General features: G+C 41.7%; 3 protein-coding genes across 3 annotated transcripts in view; 2 read left to right on the top strand and 1 right to left on the bottom strand.

Annotated features, from left to right (window-relative positions):
* Nucleotides 1-7,809, bottom strand: part of unc79 (unc-79 homolog, NALCN channel complex subunit) — a 32,699-nt gene extending 24,890 nt beyond the window's left edge. The window contains 6 exon segments of the mRNA XM_030044672.1: nt 391-446; nt 572-667; nt 984-1,154; nt 1,949-2,262; nt 5,781-5,901; nt 7,671-7,809. Coding sequence (XP_029900532.1) covers nt 391-446; nt 572-667; nt 984-1,154; nt 1,949-2,262; nt 5,781-5,901; nt 7,671-7,692 — 780 coding nt within the window. The 5' untranslated portion in view covers nt 7,693-7,809.
* Nucleotides 1-26,663, top strand: part of LOC115354312 (inositol-tetrakisphosphate 1-kinase-like) — a 578,973-nt gene that overhangs the window by 501,235 nt on the left and 51,075 nt on the right. The gene's annotated exons all lie outside the window — the stretch shown is intronic.
* btbd7 (BTB (POZ) domain containing 7) overlaps nt 12,088-26,663 on the top strand; it is a 27,915-nt gene continuing 13,339 nt past the window's right edge. Inside the window, exons 1-3 of the mRNA XM_030044636.1 lie at nt 12,088-12,435; nt 21,199-21,435; nt 23,930-25,072. Of these exons, the coding sequence (XP_029900496.1) occupies nt 21,354-21,435; nt 23,930-25,072 (1,225 nt within the window). The 5' untranslated portion in view covers nt 12,088-12,435; nt 21,199-21,353. The remainder of the gene's footprint in view (nt 12,436-21,198; nt 21,436-23,929; nt 25,073-26,663) is intronic.

Below are 26,663 nucleotides of genomic sequence, written 5' to 3'. Positions count from 1 at the left end.
AGAGAGATGACTATATCCCCTAAAACTGTAAAGGTATGCTGCAAGTCAAGGGCTAGGGAAAGCTAAGGATTTCAACAACATTAAAAGTGCACTTTGAAAACTTCCAGAGGGTTGACTGAAGTGAGGACCCTTTAGACTGAACAGCCAATAGACTCAATAACCACAAAATTTAGTGGTTGAGTCTGCATGGTTCACATTGTGCACCCAATTCTTCTCTCTGACTCACAGATAAATTGTTTATTTTCATTTTTTTTCCTCAGTTGAGACTAAACAGTTGCCACTTCAGCTAACCCAAGTATTTTCAGGCAAAGAACATCTCGTTTTGGAATGAAACTTCGCACAAATGTTTCTGCATTTGCATCATGTATTTAGCAGGTAAAAAAAAAATACCTTCCACACTTCCTGTTTGTGCTTCATGAGACACTCCAACAGCTGACAGTGATATACTAGGAAAAAATAGAGAGCAACTTGAGTGAGGAAACATTTCACATGATATCAACTTATCCAAGCATGCACGTCTCTGAGGCTGCCAGTGTTTGCCAGTCACACTAGTAGGTTCATGATGGTTTACCTGGATTTGAGGTGTACTGCATTGCGATCATAAGCATAGAGGAGGCAGAGAGATTGACATAGGCTGGGACACCACCCTCTCTTCGAGTTGAACCCACTATAAATGAGCAAGGAAGAGAAAGAGAGAGAATCATAACAACTTGGAAGATTCACATTGTGCAGGGGTGGTGCTCTTAGTAATTATGATGTTGGAGGCAGTAGCACTAGTTTATGTAACTGGGTTTATGCATGTGTGTAAGTGCTGGAGGGGCTTCACTACATCAGTTGCTTCAGGATCTTTAAGCATTAATGCCAGGACTTTATTTTGTCAGTATAATACTATTTATTAATTATCACTTATGCCACCAAATAGGTCGGCTTTCATTAGGACATCAGTAGGATATGATATCTTCATCATGATGCATTATACTCACATATAGCCATTGGAAGGAAAGAGGTGCTCAGGTACTCAATGATGTCTTTGTGGAGGAAAGGGGGAAATGTGGCTAAAGTGGAGATCATAGTATAGGGCAAAGTGCTGAGAATATCATCACTGAGAAAGGGCAGGAGGCAAGTTGTAGTGTAAAATATGGACTGTCCCAGATCTGATGAGAAAGGGGAAAGGCAAAAAAAAGACAAAGAGAGATATACAGACACTCATTCAATTAACTGTACATACAGTATTCACATACTGTATGCAGCTATGATATTAAACTCTCATGAAAAGCCATAAAAACATTAAGAGCATAACAGTGAAGAAAATAATAAATCTGGTGAGCATTTAAAATATGAACCTCTGTTGAGGACACTAGGCTTTCTTTAAAAGCCATTGAAGTAAAGTTTACCCTCAGGAAAAGTAGCATTCTAGTCAAGGAGATGGGTTTTCATGCTTTTGAGCTTTTTTTTTTTTTTTTTTTTTTTTTTTTTTTTTTACAATGGTAAAATATTCATGAAACATAAGAGCATTGACTGTGATGCAGCCTTGGGCCCATGGAGAACACTTTGGAAATAACTTACTCTAAAATGTATTCTATCATAAAATGCCATTCCTAAGTGAAAATAAGCAATTACATTTGTCTGGCGCACTTTGATACATTTAACTTATATATTTGCACATCACATCATCAGTAAAACATTTCTCCCACTTTACATAACAAACATGCAGTCAGGTATGATACACAGAAGAGTTGGCCTATGTCTGACATATCCAATCGGTTATGAACATTTGAGTTGACAGGATCCAGCGTGCTCCCAATCACCCCATGCATCCCTCAAGATCCTCAGCAGGACTTCTCTCTTCCCGTTACAAAAGAGGCCAAAAAAGCAGCAGTGGCTTCATGCAGGCCAGACGGCTCGGGGATGATGATGACAAACAGTGGTGCACTGGGCCTTGACTCACCATGCTGACCGTGCTGCAGCAGGGGCACCAGGTCAAGCAGGGTCACGAGGGTCACATAGAGGCCCTGATAGTCCAGAGAGGGGTACTCTGAGAGCTGAGCGTCCCGACTCTGCTGCCCCTGCCCCCCGCGGTCTGATGGGGCATCGCGCAGAACGCTGTAAAGGAGGGAGCGAGTAACTGTAGGGTTGATGGAACTGACTTGTGGTCTTAGAGATGGGGTGAGTGGGAATGGCACAGGAAAAAGACACATGGTCATGGGCACGGCCAAATTGGAAGCTTCCTGGTTCTCCTTCCTGCCTGTGCGGGACAGAATGCTGCTCCGGGGTGGGAGGGGAGGGGAGGGAGGGTAGGGGGGGGAACAAGGGAAAAAAAGAGACAACAAAGACACAAAGAAACAGCACATTACATTGAAATGGCACTACAGAGACAGCGTAAATAGAAAAAAACAAACCCAGATAAACCCCACATAGGATGCAGTGTCTCACTATTTCAATATATCACTGGAGGCATGGGCAATTTATCCCTGCTTTATCTGCTCAGAGTGACTTTAATTCAATTTATCGTATTTTATCTGTCTTTGCACTTGGAAAACAAAAAAACATGAGCACAAACTGCGATGATCACTGCATCTCATGCGTATCTGGTGACAAGGAGCAAAAATATAAAAAATGGCATGTTTTCAGTGGCAACCCCATACTTCTCCAAAAAGGGACAGTGCAAAGGACTGTCCCTCGATGGCTGCCATCTTCCAATCAGTAAGGTCAGTGGCTACCATGCAAAGAGGCCAATGGGCCGTGGAATTTATGATAAATTTCCTTGTCTTTTGTGGGGCTGTCAAGGATGGGAGTGACACCAAATTGGTTCGGGAAAATACAGAGGTGACACTTTTGAAACATGCTTCAGCCAGTAATAAACATGTGTGTGAGGTTAGATCAAGTGCTCCTAGGTCACAGCACATGTTTATTGCACCAGAGAAATAATGTCCGTATGCATACATTATGATACTGTACCAGTATCATCAGGAGAAATAATGAGATCCAACAGGCATATGGATTCAGGTCTCTAAAATAAATGTAACAACTAATCTACGGTAGAGGAGAAACTATAATGACAAAGGAATAGGTTGTATCGGGGGGGATGACCGGTAGCATTATGTTTGTGAGCTAATGGGGGATGGACGTTTGTGTTTGCTGTCCCCTGGGGAAGGTGGTGGACAGTCCGATTTAGAGAAAAAAAGCAAGGGCTTGTTGGGTTGAGTGCGGAGCATCTAGGGTGAAGGAGGGGGGAAGGGGGCCAGAGAGCATTGCTCTTTTATTGCACATTATTAAAGAGCTAAGCTGTTCTATCAGGCAAATGATTGGGATTTATCATGAGAGCCCAGATTATAAATGCTGATGTATTGTTTTTTTTTTTGTTTTTTTTTTTTTTTTTTTTGAAAGGTCACTCACAAAAGAAGAGGTACAGCATTTAAAGGTACACGGCAAGTGAGTAAGGGGATTTCAGTAAAGATCTGCCTCATAACACTATAATTTCATAACATAACATTAGAAGCATAACATTAGGACTACAACATTTTACAGTGTCAACAACTTCTGACTAATCCCCTCAAAGTTATACTCTGTGGGATTTTAGTCGATGTAGATTACGTCATAAAATTGTGTTTTTACACCAGAACTAACCCAACAGTAATATCTGATAGACTGTACCCCACAGAGTATGACTTTTTCACTGCCAGTTTCTCATAGCAACCATCATTAATTTGAACAATGAACACAGACAAAAACAAAGACACACTCACACACATACATTGGACATACACGCGACGACACACACATATGTGCACACACACGTACATACAGACGACACAAACACGACACACAAAACACATGTAGAAATGCACTGGTACAGACACATGACATACATTGACTATCAAAACCTGCAGTCTAATTCTGCTCTCTATGCAAAAGAGAACCACTGACTATGCATTTGTCAAGAATTCAAAGCACATTCAAACTTCCTTTACTGATAATTTTTCAGTTATTATCAAGCCAAGAAAAAAAATCACTTGCACTACATTGCAAACAGTGCTACACTTAGAGCAGTGTTATATATAATCCAGATATGTTCGGTCATTTTAATTAGTGATGTAATTTGACATGAAGTCAGCACAACTGAGTCCGTGGCTCACTGATGCAGAGAGCTGGACAGTTTGTGAGTAACTTTGCAATTAAGTGGTTGGAGGCCAAGTCTAGCACCTACAGCCCCTACCTGCCTAGTGAAATATTCCAAGCCTCCTTTATTATGAGCTATAGGTAACTGTCTATATGGTAGAATAAATAAAGAAATAAAGAAATAAATAATTTTAAAAAATGAAGCCTTCTTTCTCTTTTCCAATTCTGGGTTTGACTAATGCTGAACCTCCTACAATGGCATATGAATCAACTATTAATTTGGCCCGTTCCACCCTCTGTCTTTGAGGGACCCTGTTCTCTCCAAGAACCTGCCTCCTCCACTTTTGAAGCCTCACTTGTCTCACTCCCTGTCATCTCGCTGTCCTTCCATTTTAAGTTATGCTTTTCCTTCCTTCCTCTTCACCACCCCAGGCCACAGAAACGCAGGTGTCTGGGGACAGCAGACATTTTCAAAGTGAGGACAGAGGTTTGTTCTGCATATCTGGAATCTGGAGACTGTGCTCTGGGAATACATGAACCAAATGCATCACATAGTGGGACTCCGTTCGTACTCAAGTGACACTGGCTCTCGGAGACAAAATCATCACTTGAGTTAACACACTGCTACGACAGACCACCGAAGTCGCAGCCCCTGCCATGCTCCATCTGTGCCAAAGACATATGAGATGTCAACGCAGGGGCTGTCAGTGCTGGACAGTCCTCAGACAGCCATGAAGTGTCCACAATGTTTCAACAGAGGAATAATCCTTAAAGGGCTGAAGCATATACTCTGTAGATTTGTAGTTTCAAATAGATTGAACCTTAAGCTGATAATACTGATAAAAGTAGGGCATAGAACTTTTGTCTCCCCTAATCCATCCCTTTTCATAAATAAGATAATAAGTTCGTTTCTATGAGACCACTGGGCAGCAATCTTGAAGCTATAGCATATTAGACCTGAAATATCTAATATCTAATCTACAGAAATGTGTAATCACTGCAGTGTAATACACTGAACGAAGCCCCAGCTGTAAACAGGGAGATGATGACACACACATATCTAAATTGCCTGTGTCCAAAATGGCTGTCTGCTTGACCTGTGTTAGAGAAGGAAATAACATACTGTTCCTTCCTGAGGCGTTCACAGCACCCAGGGGAGCAGGCTGACCCTGCAACTGCAGAGCCAGAGGAGCCGGCCTCCACCGGCCCCTATGGGAAGGACAACAACAGGCTGCCCCAGGGAAGTGTTCATCCAGCAGCCGGCCACTGAATCAATAAACATCACTGGGCCATCTACCTCCGCTGCCTCTGGAACACAATACCAAAACTCCATAGGATCTTTGTCTCAGTCTGTAGCTTTTCCGAACAGTCACATTTTCATGGCTCCTTCACTTTCCACAGAACAGACTTGGATCGTATTTCTATCTCCCAATGCAGGAGAGGTTTTAGCACAAGGCAGGGGATGGAACAGGCCGTTTCCCTTACTAAAAAAAAATTTTGAGCGTCTAACTTTACATACATAGATGTGGACATTAATCATGATGTCACTTTCATCCCTCTCACAACAGCCTAAGTTACCTCATCTTTTTTATGAAAGAAACTAAATATCAAACATTCTATGTCTGTTACTTCACCTGTTGGCTCCAGCGCAGGGTACTTACCTGAGCAAGGTTTGAGAAAAGTATTTCAGTGTGTTTGCAATGTCTGTTCCAGAGGGCACAGGGTAAATATTGTGTTGCACACGGTTGTGATACTCTTGCAAGTATCGTATCTTAGAAGCAACTAGACAAAATAAAGAGCAGAGTAACAAGCAAATCAACTGCTAGTGACACCACAACACAAAGAGCAAAAAAAATATTCATTTAAAGGAAAAGATTCTCTAAATCAACCTGAGCACAGAGACAAAAAATGGTGCAACATATACAAAATTGTGTTTATACATTGCTGTGATCTCCATTTAGTCAAATCCCTATAAGACATCAGTGTAATGTAACATGGCTGCTCCAATTATCAAGGAAATAAGTCTGTGTTTCCAAAGAACTCTGGCTCACACCAAGTGACCTTTTTAGTAAGGCAGCTAGGTCACAGCAAGCCCTAGAGGTGGCAGCAACCTAATGCTTAGAGAAGCAAGCACATGAACAAGAGGTTGCCAGTTCAAGTCCCAAGACAAGCTGGGAAAATCTGGCCAGAGTGAAAGTGAGAGAGTGCTTTCTCCTCTCTCAGCTACTGCAACTGAGGTACATTTCAGCAGCCACTTAGACCCTAACTGCTCCAGTGGAGCTGCTCAGCTGCTGGCAGCGCAAGACTGTGGTTGTAGTGGGCAGCTCCCAGGTGTGTGTTTGTGTATATGGGAGGGTGTGACCCTTTCTCCCATTCTACTCCTCCCCCAGTCATTGTTGTAACTACAAAAGTATGATTAGTTGTTTTTCCTAGTTAAATAAGGCCTAAAATAAGTTGAGTTGGGTCATTGTTGTTCCATTTTCTCTGACTTTGGGCAGTATAATATTTAGCTCCCTCCCTGACCTGTAAATGACAACCCCCAAAAATAAAAATAACAGCTGCAGGCCTTGTGTGTGTGTGTGTGTGTGTGTGTGTGTGTGTGTGTGTGTGTGTGTGTGTGTGTGTGTGTGTGTGTGTGGTCAAAGCTTGCTGCACTGCATAGACTCCTTTGTTCTTAATTGGATGCATTTTGACTGACAAAGACTCATAGGCTATTTTTAGTGGCAAATTGGGTATTAAAACACCCTGTTACCCCGTTAACAAGTATACCTGGAGATGGTATATGTTTTAATAGAAATTTTAACAGAATAGCAGTTTAACCAAATCAACAGAAGAAGTTACCTTTCCATGTGTAATAATTTCATTTTCCTTCTATATTGACCACCAAACAATATCAACAATAACAAACAACTTTTTGTCAATTGGGAGGAGCACCCAAACAGGTTTGATCCTATATGTTACTTCTGTCGAATGTATAAAATGGGTAATGGCTGAGGGAAATGTGTGGACATCATGGAAATGCCTTACTGGGCATCTCATTTGTAATCTTAATAAACCGTACTCTGATACAGGCCGCTGTCCACCTGTTCAAAAGCAAAAGGAGGAAGGAGGACAAATAGGCCTGTGTGTCTCTAATACAGGACGGTGTGAACAAACCACATTATTGATCAATCTAATGCCACCATATTGTTCAGTAAAGAATTTGTCAGGTCGACCTTGAGACCAATAGTACAGCTCCTTCCCGCACGCACCTCAACCCCAACACGCCAGTCAAAAACCTGACGGCTGTCTCAAAGCCATTAAATTGTTTCCCTCCCTATAATCTAGAGGAAATATAGAGAAATACAGCGCATCCCCTTCCCACTAAGCCCTCCAGCCATTCTCTGCAGTGAGAGGACGTGTTGCAACCTGCCTTGGCAACCGCGGTTTCATCACCAAGGACAGCTCCCCTCATTCGCTTTCTTCATTAAACCAGAAAAAAAAATAATAAAATTTACAGTTCCCAAACCCCCATGACAAGAAAGGAAAAAAACGCGCACCGCCGTACTTACACTGTTCTGCTTTCGTAGACATTTCGCAGACACTTCGGGAATCATGAAACCGACACTGTCAATTGTTTTTTGCTTTTTCTCTCGCCGGCGTTGTGTTTCCCTCAGTCGTGAAAAAGTGAATATACCCCCCTTGCAGTCCAGGCTGGGCTTGATTGTACCACTCCGTGCGATGGATTTATATAGGTTAGCGGCGGAGCAATCGATTTCATAAGGCTTTGGTGGAATTAAAACGAGGATCCATTTTGTGTGTGAGTTGCATGAAATAGGAATTATATTCTTTGACGCCGGGGAGGAAGCCTGAGATACAACTGCCACAACATACCTTACCAAATGGACTGATCCGGCTTTGACAAATTGTCATTCAAGAATTCGAACAACCCAATCAGTCGTCTTTTAGCTGATTATGGGAAGGAAAAAGTCTTATGGACCATAGGCTAATTCTAATGAAATTTACTTAAAGATTACTATGTTTATTATTCCCCCCTTGCACAGCATATGGGAGACTAAACATGCAACAGATGGTTGTCACATTGTCATAACTATAATCATAAAGTATCGTAGTGGCAATTTATATTTTAATGTTCTTCTTTTTTTAATTTTTGGAAAATTTAGATTTGTAATTTTTTTATTGGGAGTGGTACATTTTTCTTTTTTTCCATAGTGACAACAAGAGAAGGCAAGGCTTTAGTTTTAATGCATCTTCCCCGACCTTCATACTTAAACTTCCCAGCATTTGTGCATTTTTTTTATTATTATTATTTTAAAGGGTCTCAGATGACTTCTCCCTATGCAAGTGACACATAAACAGACTTCAGACCCTTCCCACCAGGCCGCGGTTTGTGCCAAGAACCACTGGAGTATTTCCATCTCATCTCCAGCTGATGAGGAACAACATCCTGTCTGTGGATCCTGGAAAGCTTCTTGTGCTTTCTTTAAGCTAAATCCCCAGAATATGTTGAAACACACATTTTCCCAACACCAAACACTGCACTCATCATTGTCATTGTGTTGACTGTTTTCACCCAGATTAGTCTATATGGTTTCTACTCCATGTCTTGTGGCAATAAGCAAAAGATAACACATTATTAGATGGTGTGAATCATTTTCTTTAGACAGAAAATAGTTTCAATATGTTTTCAGCATTGTACTCTCAAAGATTTGACTGTCTTTTACAACTTTGCACACATGTAAATGAGCTTCATACACAAACAGGGCAGGGTTTTCTGTCAGATTGAATGGAGATCAGTCAGGGCTGTGGACGAGGTCTTTGCCGGTAGACTGGTATGTGGTGCATGATCCATCCAGCTGGGGCCAGGAGAGTCACAGCAAACACGGACAGGGTAAAAAGAGATTGCTGTGGGGAAAAAATGGAGAAAATAAAAGAAAAGCAATATTTCATTAATAGACATGTATACATTCTTAATCAAAATATACAGCTAGATAAAGAACGATATTAACATTGTCAAGCACGCACAAATGAAAGCAGAAGGTTCCCTGTCCCTCTCCGTCATCTACAAGTTGACTGAGGACTTATCGGCCATAAGTCCAGAGCAGAAGGTCCTGATCTCAGTGTCTCGTCTGTCCCTGTCTCCATCCTCCTGCCATCACATTCCCTTTGTCCCCTGACTCTCCTGTATTCTTCTCCACAGCCAGGCTTTGTAAAAACCCCTCCGCATGTCCCCAAGGACAGCTCAACCGATTTATAGCAGCATAAACACAGGGCATTGTGTTACACTTCCATCATAGGATCCCTTTACTGAGGCCAGAGCTTCCCCCTGACTTATGGATAAGAAATGAATAAAACATTTCTCCCACTCTGCAGGCTGCATGGGAAACACAATTCGCTTGAATTCCTCGCATTAGAGGCAGGAGAGTGACATATCACAGATCCTGACTTCAAGGACTAACTTCGTTGTGCTGTTGTACTACTGTATGGATATCCATTGCTATATGATTTCTGAGAATTGGATTAATCTTAGTTTAGCACCAATTTAATAAGCATGCTGACAGACAACCATGGGATTTCTGTTGATTCAGTGACTTTCAGAGCAATAATTGGTTCCTACCACTGGCCCGATCTTCTCCTTGGGTGGCTTGCTGTAGATGCTTGACCTTTGATTCTGCTGAATGGCCTTCATCTGAACCGTGGACCTGGTCAGTACAGCTCCTCTAAGAACAGAAAACATCCTTCAGCTTGTCTCTGAGTGGCTGACAGTCACTCTCCCCTACTGGAAGACTCTGATGCTCTGGAAAATTCTCCTTACATCCTGTGAGATGCAAAAAGATAGTAGCTGTTTTCATCAAATTCCCATCACTGTTCCTGGGAGGAGTTACGTCCATGGGTCAAAGAAACTGAAATAAACAAACCGTAACATACAGTAAACAAACATACTGACCAGGCTCTCATCAGGATGAGGAATCTTCTCTCAGTTGTGGGACTGGAGCTCAAAACCCACTTAATAAGTATAGTAATATACCATGGCACCTGTCAGAAAACTGTAGCTCTAAACATGCAACAGCAGTTTTTAAATAAAACTGGAATAAAGGCTTCTGTAGTTCATCATGTCAAGACAATGAATTTTAATTGTTTAATCAATTTAGAAAAGAAGATGCAAAGTCAGAAACAGACAACAAAGACAACACTTCTTGTTGCCTCATGTGTAATATAAAAATTTATATAATATATTTATTTATATATTTTTTTAATTTACAAGATGGAAGAATAGTGATGAAAATATAAACAGTGGGTACAGCAAATTATGAGCTCTCTAGGTCTTTATCTAAAAATGACGTGGACCAAGTAGTTCTCATAAGCTTGAGATAAGTAGATTCATTTGGATAATAAATCATATGAATTATATCACGGAGGAGAGTAGTTAATGATAAAAAAAAAAAAAAAAGATATCCATGGACCAAGACCAATTGGTGCAAAATGAGAGGGGAGTATAATGTGTCAGTGCAGAAAGACAATAAGCCCAAAGAAACAATAAATAAATTATTAGGCTCAGCCTTATAATGGCGTTGTGGTGCAATGTGTTAACATGCACATGCACCCCGTCTAAAAAATACCTTTCACATCTTGTCGAAAGCAGTGCGGGCCCAGTACTTGTATAACATATTAGTCACTAAATCTAATCAGAGGTTGAGGCCTAATTGCATTATATGTATTGTGTCGCCCTCAGTTGGAGGTCACTGGAACTTCAGTCAGCTGTGGCTCAGCCAAGCTCCTGCCCCTGCAGACTTCGATACTAACTCAATTTGTACATAATACAGTGTGACATTCCTTTTAAAAATGTCTACACCTCCTTTGGTTTTGTTTGTGCGACCACTTTCTGCAACCAACAATTAACTTAATCCAGAATAACAATTGTTAGGCCTACAATAATCAATAGAGTAAGCCTATAAATTTGTTATGATTTATGGAGGTATATTGGATTAATATAAATGTAAAAATCACACAACGGAAGAATATTAGCGTAGATACACACAACTATGTAAGCAAGACCTACTTATATCCATATTAAAGCTATCAGACCGAATAGAATAGAATAGAATAGAATAGAATAGAATAGAATAGAATAGAATAGAAAGCTTATCCAGCTTTTAATTTAATGCGGAGTGATATTTAGATGCTTTTTTTTTTTTTTTTTTTTTTTTTTTGGCTGTCAAAAACTTTCATGCTTCGTCATAACTTCTGACTTGAGTCAGAGTTTATCGACTGGAACAGAGCAGAATAGAATAGAATAGAATAGAATAGAATAGAATAGAATAGAAAAAACTGAATTTGAGGAAATAGCGAGGGGTATAACCTGCAGATGTAAAATGGCTAGAGAAGCTTTCCCCAGCACAGTGTGCATAATCCTCACTGCCTGAAACGGACGCTAGAGGGCGCTCGCAAATGAGTTATTGCCCAGACTGCCTGGAGTGGAGTCGGGCCTCTTGGCCAGTCAGCATACGCTGCTGGGAGCTGCGTCAAGTTAGCCAGAGACAGCCAGCAAAAAAACACAGGAAAAAATAGGATTTTACCTCCAAAGTGAAAGCCTAAAATGTGTCACTAGAACGTGGAGAGCTGGCATTCTCTGGGTTATTTTATGTTATCAAAATAGCGGTGCCACATGTAAAACTGATTTTTTTTTCAAGGCAGAACACATTCCGGTATATGTTTTGTGGTTGACTCGTTCTTTAAGTATTTTTGGCAACCATTAATAAAACATAATTTGCATCTCGCAGCCTTGCACAGCCTTGAATTATTGTGAAAAGCAGGCTTAATTTAATATAAATATATTTTAATCTACTTGTGTTAAGTCACTTCAGATACAAGTGTAAGTCAGCTAAACGGCCAACAGCTAACGTTATGACGGCTTTCATTTTGAAAAGCATGAGCGGAAACCGTGTCTTTCATTCGAGCCATCTTGACGGTGGTAGTGTTGGGATAGGCCATAACAACCACCCAACAAGGCGTTGTGCTACTATGGGGAAATACCTAGCCGAACCGAGGGCTAAAACGCTTTCGGTGTAGTTGTAATTGTGCGGGAAATAGAGCAAATCCGCCGAAAAAAGTCGATGCAAGTAGAAATTGTAGCAGATCAGAGATCAACTGTGGCCGTTGACGTCGAGCCGTGCGTAATGAACTGAGTTGGAAAAAGAAGGTGTTGAGCTGCATTTTTTTTTCTCTCTCTGCCAGGAACAACTTGGGTCGGGAGTGCTGGGTAAACTACGGGGCGATACGAAGAGGAAAAATGAACAGGACGCCTACGCTTTTGTGGTAAATATGTTCAACGTCTGCTTTTCAACAGTTGCACCGCATCCTGCTTGAAGTAAATTGCTGCTTCCTTTGGGTAAAGTCACAGCGACACGGCAGAGATAGCCTACCCTAGCCTCCTAGGATATGCTACTAATTACAGGGCTGTCGTGAATATGATTCCTCTAGCTAGGCTGTGGCACACTTTTCGGACAGCGGTTTATATTTTCACAGCCTTTGTCAAACACCACACTTATTTTTTGCTCTTTCAGTCACTTTTACCAAAGCTTCCGTTGAGCAGCGGTAGCCTACTGGTAGCCTTAAGAGCAACAATAGCTCCGTGGTCGTAGGCTACCAACAAAGCCTTTGTAAAGGGGTTTATTTTGTATACACGTCGTTTACTTGAGGGAAGCAGGAATTTTCTTTACATTAGGTTAGCTCGATGGAAGAAAAACAAACGCCGGTTGAATTCCCATTTTCATGTGGCGAATCGGCATCAGCCTACATGTTGCTGTTTATTGCCACTGTGTCAAATAGTTGTTGATAGGTTGTGCTATGGCAACAGTGTAGCTTGTCATCTGGCTATCGCAATTGGTAGCCTACTTGTGGTGAAAGGTCCTTTTTTTTTTTTTTTTTTTTTTTTTTTTTTTTTATCGGTGTCTAACCATGTTCAATACAAATCCAGACTGGTGACTCATTACTGGTTGCCAGTAATTACTGTGGTTGTAACAATTTGCTATGCTGAAGTAGGTAGGGTACTGTACATTGCTCATTGGCTATATTATTCACCTGCTAGAAATTAATTAATATTACCATTGCATTGAGTCTGTGTTGAACCACAGTGCATGCTTCATCATTTTAATGGTGAGGAGCCATATGCACAGGGTCCCCATAAGTGGTAATCCTTGGGTAATCTCACTAAAATGCTGGTTAGGCTCAGTATTCTGCACCCTGTCTTCTTCTGAGAGCTAACCTGTTAGTGCCTGTCTTTTTAGGTTTAAAGGGTGTATTGGCTGTGCCCTTGAGGATTCAGGTTGCTTATTTTCGCCAGGTTGAAAATTGGTGTGTGAGAGCTCCAGGGCCATATGGTCACATGTAGTCATTAGAGTTAACATATTCAGGAGTTCATGACTGGCATGAGAGGCTGTGTGCTTGCAAGTACTTGCCTTGGAGCACTTGTGTGAGCTGGACTTTGGCCTGAAATGCTGTTGACACTGGCCAGTTGTATGGAGAACTCAACAAGGAGCATTAGAGAGCTCACTTAAAAAAAAAAAAAAAAAAAAAAAAAGAGCTCTCATTGTTTCCTGAGCTGCCATTCATTCTCTGGAGATAGACTGTCTGGCGGTGTTTGTATAGTCATTAAGTGAGTGCAGACACTGCATGCCTTTATTGAGAAGATGCCACTGTCCAATGTTGGCTTGCATGATGGCCTAGAGCAGATCATTCATTCTTTTTGTCCCCTTCGATATTGTTTTGACCTTAGGGTCACAACCTTAGGGGAATGTTTTGAAACATTGTAGATGGGATGTAAACATATTGATTGTCACCTTTTCAAGAATTTTGCCAATAACATTAGCAAAAGACTACATTGCTGGAACATAGATTTTTCTTTTGTAAAGATCATTTTTATTAAAGTTTCACAGCTAATTTGCAATTACAGATACAACATGCACCCCCCCCCCCCCCCAACAAAAAATTTAAAAATAAAAAACAAAAAAATACATACATAAATAAATATATATATACATACATACAAACAAATATCATAACACAATTTAAAAATAAATAAATAAAAGAAAGACAAAAAATGTACTTCATATGCATACAAAAATATATAAAGGCATTTCTGTCAGGCCATACACCTTGTCCTACACATCATAGAAATAAAGTGAGAAATTTTCACATAGGCTGACATTCTGTGCTACAGTTCCCAGTGTAATAATCGGTTCAGAAAATTGGGGGAGCCCTTATATAACTCACTCAGGAATAGGAGGGAAACTGAACCCCTCAACACGTCTAAAGAATGGGCCCTTCTTATTGAATTTTTTTGTCGAACCTCCCACAGTATGTCTTATCTTCTCAAGTTTGATAAAGTTAAGAACATGAACAATCCAGAGATTGTAAGAAGGGGGCACAGAAGATTTCCATTTCAGCAGAATTAAGTGTCTGGCCAGCAAGGTAGCAAATGCAAATCAAATCTGCTTCTAAGGCAGAGAATTATAATAGGGATGGGGCAAATCCAAATAGTGCAATTATAGCATGTGGTTTAATCAGCTTCCCAACTGTTCCCACAGTGTCTCAAAAAGCTCAGCCCAGAAAGTTTGCAAAGATGGACAGGACCAAAACAGATGTGCCTGTGTAGCTGGAGCTAAATGGCATCTGTCACAGGTTGGATCCATATCACTGTAGATCCTAGAAAGTCGGACCTTTTGTAAAATGAGAGCAATCAATAATTTTGCATTGAATGACCTTGTGTTTTGCACAAATAGAAGAAGTATGCACTCAGGTAAGAACTCTTCAGAAAATGCAGACCTCCTCTGCATTTTCCTCCCCAAGATCATCCTGCCCTAGGGTTAGTACAGTCTAAAGAAGCCAAGCATAGTGAGTTTATCTCACCATGAGATAGGACAACGTGCCTTTCAACCTAGGGATAGGTGTAAGAAAGCTATTCAGCGGAGTAGTCAATAGATTTTTTCTTTAACCAGTTAACCTTAGCTATAAAGTCATAGTGGCTGGTATATCAAGATGTAAATTTCCTTTGCTGCTTGTGTATCATGGCCTTTAGAGCTAGATATTCAAAGTGTGAGACAACTTATTCAGTGAGATGCCAAATGTCACACTGTGGTTGGCATTGTTGACAAAGTGTAATCCAGAGGCTCCCCACCATGAGTCATCATGGTGACATTAACACTTTTGTTTCCTCTGTCTGTTTTTGTCATTTCAGTATGTTGCTGTTTTCTAGTCTGTTCTGATAGCTTCCTCTAGTTCTCCCCGACAGAGCCTGTAATCAGTTGACTGGCCTAGTTCACTGATACACTGATTGGCCTGATTGGCAAAAGCACTGCAGAGGTAAGCAGTCTGCTCTGCCTTTGAGTTTTGTCTTTCCGGGGCCGGCTGTCTGTTCAGACAAATGGTGACATCGTTATTATTTCAGAGGGAGTTATTTATTCTGCTTTGTTTCCGCCTGTGGTCCATATTCCACTTGAACAAGTTGCTGTGGGATCTGCGCAGACACATCAACACTGTGGAGGTCACTCTCAGTGTTGGAATGTTCTGGTTTCTGCTCCCCGCTGCATTGCTTATTATGACCCTTTTAGAGCGCCTGTGATTGTATCAAATATCCAAAGAGTCACACAGTCTATAATTACGTCTCAGGCAGTATTTTTGTCCAGCTTGGTTAGCAAAGCACATAATGACCCACTCTCCCTGCTGGTCATTTAACATCTTAAGCGACAGCAGAACCGTATGGAGTTTCTTAATGAGTTTTCTCAGTTTTTTTTATCCTCCTTAAACTTGTCATGTGCTTTGTCTATAGCTAGACACTTGCTGACAATAACTGTAAATGTGTGTGTGTTTTTTGTGGCATTAATTGGACAAGATCCCTAAGTATTTCTCAAAAAATAATCTCTCTCTCTCCTTACATTTGAGCTAGTAAGGAAGATTTCCCATGTTTACTCCGGGCTGGGGATAATGGAACATCATAAGCTAATAACATGCAATAACAACTGAACCAAAATTGTAGGGCTGCTCAATTATGGCAAAAATCATTATCGTGATCATTTTGGTCAATCACAATTATTTACAATTATTTGACATGAATCCTCATTGACTTTGGAAACATCATGCATTTATTGAAGTTTTTTTTAAGTGTCTTTTTAATGCTGGATTTCCTTGAATTTTAAATATAAACATGCCTGGCTGAGAGTGAGTTTTGGTTTTTACAGAGGGGTGAAAGCACACAGCTGCAAAGGAAGGGGGTATACTGGATTTACAACACTAGACAAAATGAGAGCATCACTGTGAAACAGAATGCGGCACGATAATCATTTTATCTTGATTATCTTGTTTTCATAATTGGTAGAAGCCAAAATTGGGATTGAAGCTAAAATTCGATTGATTGCCCATCTCTACAAAATTGTCTAATAAAAATTCTCTGTTGTAGAAATTATACATAAGAAGTGAAATATTGTTGAGAGCTTTGACACATGAAGAGCACATGAAGAGCACTTTAAAACTACTGTGTAATTTTAGACAGGCAAGTGTTGTGGGAACATATTTCTGTATTTCTGCTGCTACAGCTCTTTCATTCAGGCACTTACTGTGACACTGACACGGTGATTGCTCTTTTTAAAAAGATTAGGGGCTGTGTCACTGTTCTTAGGAAAGAGGGCTTTAAGAAGAAGTGATTTCATCATCACTTCATTCATGAGATTCTCAGTGGGTCCAGAGAGGTCCTCAGCAGCATACAGGATATTTTCGTGCTGTTTGAACATAGCAGTGTGTGTGTGAGAGTGAAAGAGAATCACATGCTGTGTCAGGTATGAAAAAAGGCTCAGGGTGCTGCTTTGGAAGTGGCAGGGAAAGGAAAGGAGACCCAGATACCTGCCAATTCCCTTTTCTCTAGCCATGATGAAGAAATCTATATAAATGATTGATAAAGTGACTTGACTGTCATTTGAATAATACATTGGTCCTGTGCTTGTGCCAAGCATTTTTGTATGGTAATGTGCTGTGGGAGGCTCAGGGTCTGTCTGTTATACCTCTGCAAGCGGATGATTTAAATAAAATGATCCGGACAACTGAAGCAAGGTGAGCAGTTTGAAGGCTGTGTGTGTGTGTGTGAGTGTGTGTGTGCGCGCGCGTGCACACACACACTCACACACTCACACACACACAAGAGGGAGATAGGTGGGGGTGGGGAACGCCAGGACACAGAGCCTTTCTCCTGTCACCTCTCATTAGCGACACATACTCCAGCTCGGCCGGCCTCTGCCCTCCCAGTCTGTGGCACTGCCCTCCTCTGCTCCCACCCCGAGCACAACAGACCAGCTCACTGTTTCAGTCCTAAGCCACAGAAAATGCCTCTTATCATTGACATTATGTTGGAGACACTTATTGAACAGGGTGAGTGCTGCTCAGGTCTCAAGGAAATAGCTGTCCTAAATTATGCTTTTAGAATTCTGCACTGCAGCTGAAGTTAAATTTGGTTCACTCATTTGAATGAGTTTAAGCTGTGTGTCTGTGTAGCTGGGAGTCAGTGTATTGTTCGACTGATGCGATGGTTGTATTGTTTTATTCTGCCTCTCTGCTCTGCTCCATGGAGGGACCCCCCCACCCCACCCTACCCCACCCCTTTTGTAAACAAGACAGCATATCTCAAGGGCTTCCTCCTCTCTCTTACATATTCAAATTCAATTTCTAATTTTGTCCAAATGAATTCCCTGTGAAGATTGGCTTATTTAAAACAGTCTAATGAAATAAAGATCAACCAACATTTTTATTGGAGTTCCAGTGTGACTGGCTCGTCTGCGTGTGTGCGCGTGTATGTGTGTGTGGATGTGTGTGTGGATGGGGGTGGGGTGGGAGCAGGGTGTAGAGGCTGTGGTTTTCCATTGAACCCTTGGGAGGCTGTTTAGAATGCTGCTCTACAGGGGCAGACACATTGATTTATTAGTATGGTAGGCAGAAAAAACAGCAGTCTGAGATAAAGCAGATCTCCTATCACACTCGAGTTCTCCTTCTGGTCTGACCTCGCACAGGAGAGCGACAGAATGTATGTGTATAGATGGGACCGATTTCAGATTGAGATATTTAAACGCCTAGTCCAATGTGAATCACATGTCTGAATTTTCAAGGCAGTTTTTAACAAACAGTGTATGAAGCTGCCCCAGTTGTCGGTGCTGTCGAAATTTGAGAAACGGTCGCTCTGGTTGTCAACAGAATGAAACTAGTTTAGATATTCAAGTTGCCCTCAGGTGTACATGTTGTCAAATATGCCCACATTTTAATGCATGGCCTGATTGGTTGACACTATACATAGTCAATGAGGTGCATGTACTTAATCAAACAGCAGCCAATATGATAAGGAGAAAAGAGAAAACAGACTTCTTTAGTGGGTGGTAGAAGCAGTAAAGGCCAGAGGAAGGTACAGTGTGGTTACAGGCAAGTTCTCACTTCTCTCCTTATTTTAAACAGTGGGGTTTCCATATATTTGGGGACCCACATAGGTAAATGAAAGGCTAACATTTCTGTGTGATGTAATGCCCTAATCTGGCTTTCAAACTTGTCATTTCTTATTAATATTGTTTATCACAACAAATATTTAATGTTGTCAAGCACTGAAAACATTTTAGTGAGCTCCAATTATAATTCATTATGCAATGATGTAAGACATAGTTGGTGCTCCTTCAAGTTGCCTTCCATCTGTGCCAACCTGAACTGAGTAGAGAGAAAGCATTTGAAAAATAATCTGGTGATAGACCTCAATAATAATCAAAGTCTACATATAATAGTTAGCAACTGTTGCAGCAGTAAGTATTAGTGAAATACATGAAATAATGTTCAAATCACTGTTTCACTCAGTAAATATGAAATACATAGATGTATGATCAAGCTATCTCTGCTATCAGAGCATCACTGTGCATGAATACCTTCTAACTTGCTTTATTTTGAAAGCTTACATACCAAGACCATCCAAAGGCATCTCTTGGTTTGTAATTAGGCCTATATGTTATCATGCTGATAGGCAGTGAGACCCAATAATTATGACAAAATTAAGGTGTTAAACAACTGGACTGATGGCCAAAGGAATATTGTAAAATGACTGGTGATGCATAATGATGTGCCATGGCTGTTGTGACATAGGATTGCCCTTTTAAGATGCATTACACCAGCCATGTTAAGAGGCTTAATAAACATAACACACTGATACAGTGTGAGAAATAAAGAGCGTTGTTTGGTGCAGTACTTCCATAAACAGGATCAAATAGTGGCCTGTAGCCTACCTGGTTCACCCACAGCAGTATTATCAGCCAAACTAGTGTCTTCCTCTTTATTTGGCACCACTCCAATAATGTCGACTTGTGTAATTATTGATGCTGATGTTCGTCTAGAGGAGTGAGCTCTACTGTCCCTGGCCCCAAACACTGGCACCAATACTGTGGCGATGCCTAGTAGGGCTCTACTTGTTGGCATCTTTGTTTATGTCACACCACTTCCTGTTTATTTCTGTAAGAGTCCTGACAGCTTTATTTACTGCTGCACATAACCCAAGCAGAAGTGGTCCATCTTTGCAGAAATTTTATGTGAGGAGAAGTAAAAATAAGTTACTTTTTTTTTTTTTTTTTTTTTTTTTTTAGAAAAGAGGACACTGCTCTGCACAGTTTACTTGCAAAATATAACGCACAGGGTATGCTGCCTGATTACTGTTGTTTTCTGACTGTCCACTGTGGATGGCTCCACATATGTCAGTTTGCATCAGTGCAGTTTCTGATGCTTATATGAATAATGGACAAAATCTGTATCCAGCAGCATCATTTAAAATGTAGCTGAGTGAGCTGCAATAGGATTTAAATAAAAGCCCCCACTCAGTAAATGCTTTTTTTAAGCGTCTGTGGAGGCACCCAAACAACATCTCCTTTCTTGCTTTCACCTCTCTGACGAGAACTTTGATTTCACACTCTGAGAAAATTCTCACTTTGTCCTGAGCTCCCATTGTGTAGTTTTCTCCCAAAACAAGATGAATGGACAGACTCTTCAGTATGCATATCTGTATTCATGAAGGGCATTTCTTGACCAAATGTGGCTGATTGTGGGTGTTCACCAAGTGGGAAGTTGGTGCTCATGTACATGCACAGCATTTCAGGTTGATTCGTGATTTGTAAAAGGGAATTGTGTGCAGACCTGGTGGTGAATATGCTGAATATGGAGGCTTGCTCTTTGATTGCCAACAAAAAATGGGTGGTGCTGAGCATGTTGGCAAGGACACATGCCCTCAACATAGCAAGAATTGGCTGAATTTAGAGAAAGATGCCCCTAAACCAGTTAAAGCAAATTATGTCCCTAGATTAACATAGGTTTCAAGGCTAACCTTTCTGTGCATGCACATGCAGGCAACTAACATTTCAGAACTGAAGATAGCAGAACTGCTGTGTCAGATACAGCTGCAAGGAGGAGGATTAAAACAGAGCTGGCAGTGTGGGCTAAGATGGGATGGCTACTGTAGGCTTCAGGGTCAAACCATAGCTTGGAGTACAAAGAAGTACTGCATGGGATGTGGGCTTGGAGCAAGGCAGAGTGGGTTGTGCTAGGTCGTGCCTCCCTCCTAAAATCACCGTACATCTGCATTAGATTTGTTGTTGACTGCCAGTCAGCGTTTCCTGAGGGCCAGGCAGAGGAAGTCTCTGTTAACCTAAGTCGCCATGGAGGATTGTAGGAGCCCAAACAGTCTTCAGATGAGGAATGTCACACAAAAAAGCTGTCTGAAAAAAAAATTCTAACATTTCAGGCCTTTAAAAATGCCAAAGAAGATATGGTTCATGTTTGTACTAAAATCACTGTGGTTGAAACAACACAACAGATAGTGATTAATGTCCCTACAATCAGTTTCCTCAACCCCAACACCCCTGGCCTTTCATTATTGCTGACAGAGTCCAAACAGGCCGATTTCATCATGTCCTAATCCCTGTGAGGTGTTCCTTGGCAACATTTAAAATCTAATCACTCAGTGACTAAACCACCTCCCTGTGTTTTTTTTTTTTCTTTCTTCTTTCATCTTTTCTCCCCCAGGTGTGGCAGGCTGGGCTTGGAGCTCTGAAGATGCTTCAGAGGACCCGTGCCTGACCCACTGCGCTAACAGCTGAAGATTGAGAGGAATATATTGCCTGAGCAGAATGACTCAGCAGGAGGGGGGACCCCCAAACAGCAAGTGAAGAGAACTGAGGATGGGTGCCAATGGATCCAGCTATCCACACTCATGCTCCCCTCGTATAGGGGGAAATGCACAGGCACAGCAGACCTTCATAGGTAGGTCTTTATCCAGTGGTTTAATTAACGGTATTGTTATTACTTGCATACTTGAAAGTCAGCATTGGTTAATCATTCTGTATTTTCAATTAGGAGATGAGTGTCTTTTTAACAAGAATCACTGTCAGTCAAACATGATTTTTTTTCCCGCCTCACTTCTGAAATGAATGTCACATGTGTCTTCTTTGCTTGACTGGAAGTGTTCAAGCTGTATTCCATTAGATTTTTATTTTCTCTGGCGCTTCTCAAAGGGAACTGCTCAATCATGCATCCAGCTGTCTGTATGCTAATTCCAGATTCAGACTTCTCGCATCAATCCCTTCTTTATTAGAGCTTACTGATGGCCTGAAATGTCATTGATAGCCATTTCTTAGTGGCTGCCTGCAAATTTGTTCTGCTTTGGAGCAGAGATACCCCAAGTCGTGGCCCCTGAGCCTGCAACTTTTTCTCCTCTTAGCAAGTGATCACATCAGAGGCAGCTAGTCAGTATCAGTAAATAGGACACAGCCTCAGAAGCTATCATAGCACGTTTCCCCCAAACAGACAGATAACATATCCACCAGCAATGTTACCTTTTAACTCACAGGAGAATTTCCTTTAGCCTTGTGAATGCCACCTCCTGGCAAATTTTTGTAACAGCCTGCACTGTCAGATGCCGCCATGTTCTAATGATGTGCCATCTCTGTTTGGAGTGAGGCACAGTCGGGGTCCAGCATGGCCACGCTGGCACTTTCAGTGGTTATCAGATTAAGCTGCTTCCATGACAACTAATGGTGTAAGAGGTACATACTTCTGTGCATGGGGGTTAGTGAGCAAGTGCCACAGGCTTGTAAAACTGATACTAACACATGAAAAAGCACTGCATGTAGTTTTTCTGTTTTGTTAGGACTGATGGATTTACAAAGGTCCAAAAAGTGGCGGTTAAGCAAAATTACATGACAAGGCAAAAGTACATTCTGTCAGATTATAAAACCAATATTTAACTAAATCAGAGTTTGCTAACCTTGCTTATTTTTGTTATTGCTATTTGTGTGTTAACTTGTGATGTCATTCATGATGAGGTTTTTCATTTTGGCTGCTATTTACAAGTTGGAATACAAACTAATTTGTTGTCCTGATCGTTTTGTGACCTTGTTACTATATGACAGCTAAGATAATAGACCATGATGTGCAAACTTGTTTTGCTCTCACTTCACTTTAAGCTGTGTTGTTGTTGTTATTGTGAAAACAGAACGTTGGACTGTAGCTTGCATATTACTAATGTTTGCCTGATATGCTCATATACCTACCTGCATGTTCTAAAAAATATTTGACAGAGAGGTTTTGTCAGTCTGTGTTCAGGTGCATGTATGGGTTACCCACCTACATATAGATATACAAGTCCATGCTGTATTATATTTACTGTATATTGGACAAAGGTTTTTCTATTGTTTTAAAGATGAACTACTTAAGACACTTATTGGGTACCTCTAAATTATGAATGTCCACTATAATCTTGCTGGTTCATGGCCCACTGCTGATATTACATTTTGGATTGTAGCCCTCAATGCCAGAAAGTTGGGGCAACTGCTTCAGAGGTGTATTTTCATTTTAATAAATGCCTGTTCAACAAAAACACTCCAGCTTAATTTAACTCTCCCAAGTTGATTTTTCAGTGATATTTTTTGTAGGCTTCTACTTAAAAGTTGAAAGCCCTGCAGATTAACCAGATTATCTCTGCAGCCCTTAAGACCTCTGAGGTTTGCTTTAAACTGGAGAGTTGTTTGGCCAGGCTGGCCTAGACTAAAGATGATTCACAGTATTAGAATGATTACTATGTGGGTCACAGTGATGGCTGCTCAGAGAAGGGCAGGCAGAGAGGATCTCTTTGGCAGAGCCTGCTCTGACGTACGAGTCCCCTCTCTCATGCCAAAGATGACTGCTATTGAGTGCAATTGATTTGGGCTATGTATGCGAATGAACTGAAGTTCATTGAGTAGCACAAAGCAGGGCAAAGTCTTGGCTAATTGGATTCTTACTCCGCTGATGCACCATACTTTGATCTAAAACAAAACAAAATAAGGGCGATCTCTGTAATATCTTCTTGTATTGAATTGGATCCAACAGCTTTGGTAGCTGGATCCCGGGTAGTGTGTGTTTTGCCTGACTGAGCTGGCTCTACCACAGGGGCAGTAGAGACAGATTGTGTTTCTAGCAGTTTGCCCTCTAGACTAAACACAAGTCAAATTTGAAGTTGTGTTAGGATTATTAAATTCATATCTGACCAGAAGAGGAATACTTTTTCTTTTAGGAAACAGCTAGGGCAAATTATCAAATTGTTATGTAATTACGAAAATATGCTGCATATACCTAACATATGTTAGGATTTTTGTTTAGTTAAACACAACCTAAATGTACGTGTGTGTGTGTGTGTGTGTGTGTGTGTGTGTGTGTGTGTGTGTGTGTGTGTGTGTGTGTGTGTGTGTGTGTGTGTGTGTGTGTGTGTGTATTCCAGGAACCTCATCCTACTCCCAGCAAGGCTATGGCTGGGAGTCAAAGTTATACAGCCTGGAGCATGGTCATGAGCGGCCCGCTGACAGGAAGAAGAAGAGCCTCGGTCTGGCCACGCTCAAACGGAGGTTCATCAAACGGAGGAAGTCCAGCCGCTCGGCCGACCACGCACGGCAGATGCGGGAGCTGTTGTCAGGGTGGGACGTTCGCGACGCCAATGCCCTAGTGGAGGAATATGAGGGCACAGCTGCTCTGAAAGAGCTGAGCTTCCAGGCCAGTCTGGCACGAGCTGAGGCGCCCAGCCTGCAACGGGACTTGGCTGCCCTCTACCAGCACAAGTACTGCACCGATGTAGACCTCATCTTCCAAGATACTTGCTTCCCGGCCCATCGGGCCATCCTGGCTGCCCGCTGCCCTTTTTTCAAGACCCTGCTATCCTCGTCCCCAGGCTATGGAGCAGAGGTCCTCATGGACATTGAGACTGCAGGCATTGATGTGCCCATGTTCTCTGCCCTGCTACACTATTTGTACACAGGGGAGTTTGGTGTGGGTGGAGCAGAAGATACCAGGCTGCAGAATGTGGACGTATTGGTGCAGCTGAGTGAGGAGTTTGGTACACCCAACTCCCTGGAGGCAGATATGAGGGGTTTGTTTGACTATATGTGTTACTATGACGCCCTGCTTAGCTTCTCCTCAGACTCTGAGATGGTGGAGAGCTGTAATGAAAGAGGAGCTGGGGCTGGAGCACCAACAGGGGGCTCGGGAGGCAGCGGGGGGCTGGGCACGCCAGACGAGGACCTTAGGGCACATAAAGCAGTGCTCTCAGCACGCTCTCCTTTCTTCAGGAACCTTCTGCAGAGGCGCATCCGCACAGGGGAAGAAATGACGGAGCGCACATTGCAGACACCCACCCGTATAGTGCTGGATGAGTCCATCATCCCACGGAAGTATGTGCAGGTTATTCTGCATTGCATGTACACTGACGTGGTGGAGCTCGGGCTGGTGCTGCGCGGCAGCCCCTCAGCAGGCAGCCTCGGCGAGGTGCAGGCCCTGGTGTCCGGTGGCCGTGGGGCCAGCACACGCACTGAGGAAGCCATGGAGCTCTACCACATCGCTCTCTTCCTGGAGTTCAGCATGCTGGCCCAAGGTAAGTCATGCACGCACGTATGGACACACCCCAGATCATATTAATGGCACTTATGGTACATGTGAACATAGACAGGGTTTAGGATTCAATCCAACAAGCATTTAAGACACTACGAAGAATGCTATACAGCCTTATATCCTCAGTAGCAGCTGTGATAATGTGGATAAGTAGCCCACTTCATAAATTTCAAAGTGCGTTTGTCACTCTTTCTTTGGTACTGTCAGCTTTCTTGTTACTCGGTAATATGATTTGGATGACAGTCTCATAACTGCCTTGCTTTTAAATAAATGCATTACAAGTGAGCAAAATTTGTGCCTAGTTAAGTCTCTCCATCCATTCATGTATTCTGTTTTCTTGCATCTGTTGTCTTAATATGCAACCATCTCTTCAAAACAGATTGTGCAGATCTTGGCATTTGTCTGCGCAGACCACACTAGTGCAAAAGGAAACAGCATGGCTGGTTGTGATGGGTGTTAAAGCTTTGGCTGCCAGTAACAGATAGGCAGGAGTATTTGTCCATGTCTCCAATGGCAGACAGCTTGTATTGAAATATGTAGCCCCAGTTCAGCTCCTGTCAGCACTTCACCAGAGGTGTATCTATCATCAGACAAGTTAGTCCTTTTGACTGTTGCCTCTCTGGAAGTTTGAAAATGAAACTGGTGGCACGTCAAAAGTTACTTTCAGGATGTGAGCTGAGTGAGTCACTTTGTCGTTATCTCCTCCCCCAAAGTCGCATATTTGAGCTCTGTGTAGTCTGTTTTGCAAAAGGTTCAGGTTTTCTGACATAGGTCGATACAGTTCATAAACAGTGTTTCTGTTCGTGGGTTTGAAGACGTTTAACAAACCTCTTCCTCAGTCAGAATAACTGTAGCAACATGAAATAACTGAACCAGCCCGTTTCACACATGCAAATATATCTAAGAAATGTTGCTTTTAGCCCATTTGTCATAGGACTGGACATGAATATTGTCTGGAATTTTGGATATGGTGATATGGTATAAGTGTTGTCATTTCTTTTAAAGGCTGTATTAGAGTAAAAGGATGCAGTTTTCTGACCTGGTGAGACTGACCTAGCTGTTCTATTATTTGTCTGTACCTGTTTGGTACAGACAAATCCACATTACTGATGTTTGTCAAAAATGTGTTGCATGTAAATATCTCACATAAGCACCTGTTATCCCTACAATATCCTCACAATATAGATATCTAGCTATTTGGTCAAACGTATTGTGATATTTGACTTTTTTCCATATTGACCAGCCCTTTTTTGTCACTGTTGCCACATGGAAACCTATATTGATTTAACACTATCTGTCAGGTCTGACGGTCTCTTATTGTGTCCTTTGTCCGCGCTCTCTTTGATATAGCCTATTTCATTCTGCCATCTCTATCACTACCAGGATGGGCGTGGAAGTTATCTCTGTTAAACCAGAGAAAGACAACAACATGTATCCCAGCCAGAAAGGAAGCTGCAGGCATAGACAACAGGAAGAGACAACAGCCCTTTAAAACTCAAAAAGTCCACTGGCAAAAAGTCACAAAATGTTGACAAAACGTTCACAAAAATGCTTTCACTAGCTCAGAGTTTTAA

The sequence above is a fragment of the Myripristis murdjan genome, chromosome 22 (genome assembly GCF_902150065.1).
Source record: "Myripristis murdjan chromosome 22, fMyrMur1.1, whole genome shotgun sequence".
In the NCBI taxonomy this organism is placed as follows: Eukaryota; Metazoa; Chordata; class Actinopteri; order Holocentriformes; family Holocentridae; genus Myripristis; species Myripristis murdjan.
This window is presented reverse-complemented; position numbering and strand designations above follow the sequence as displayed.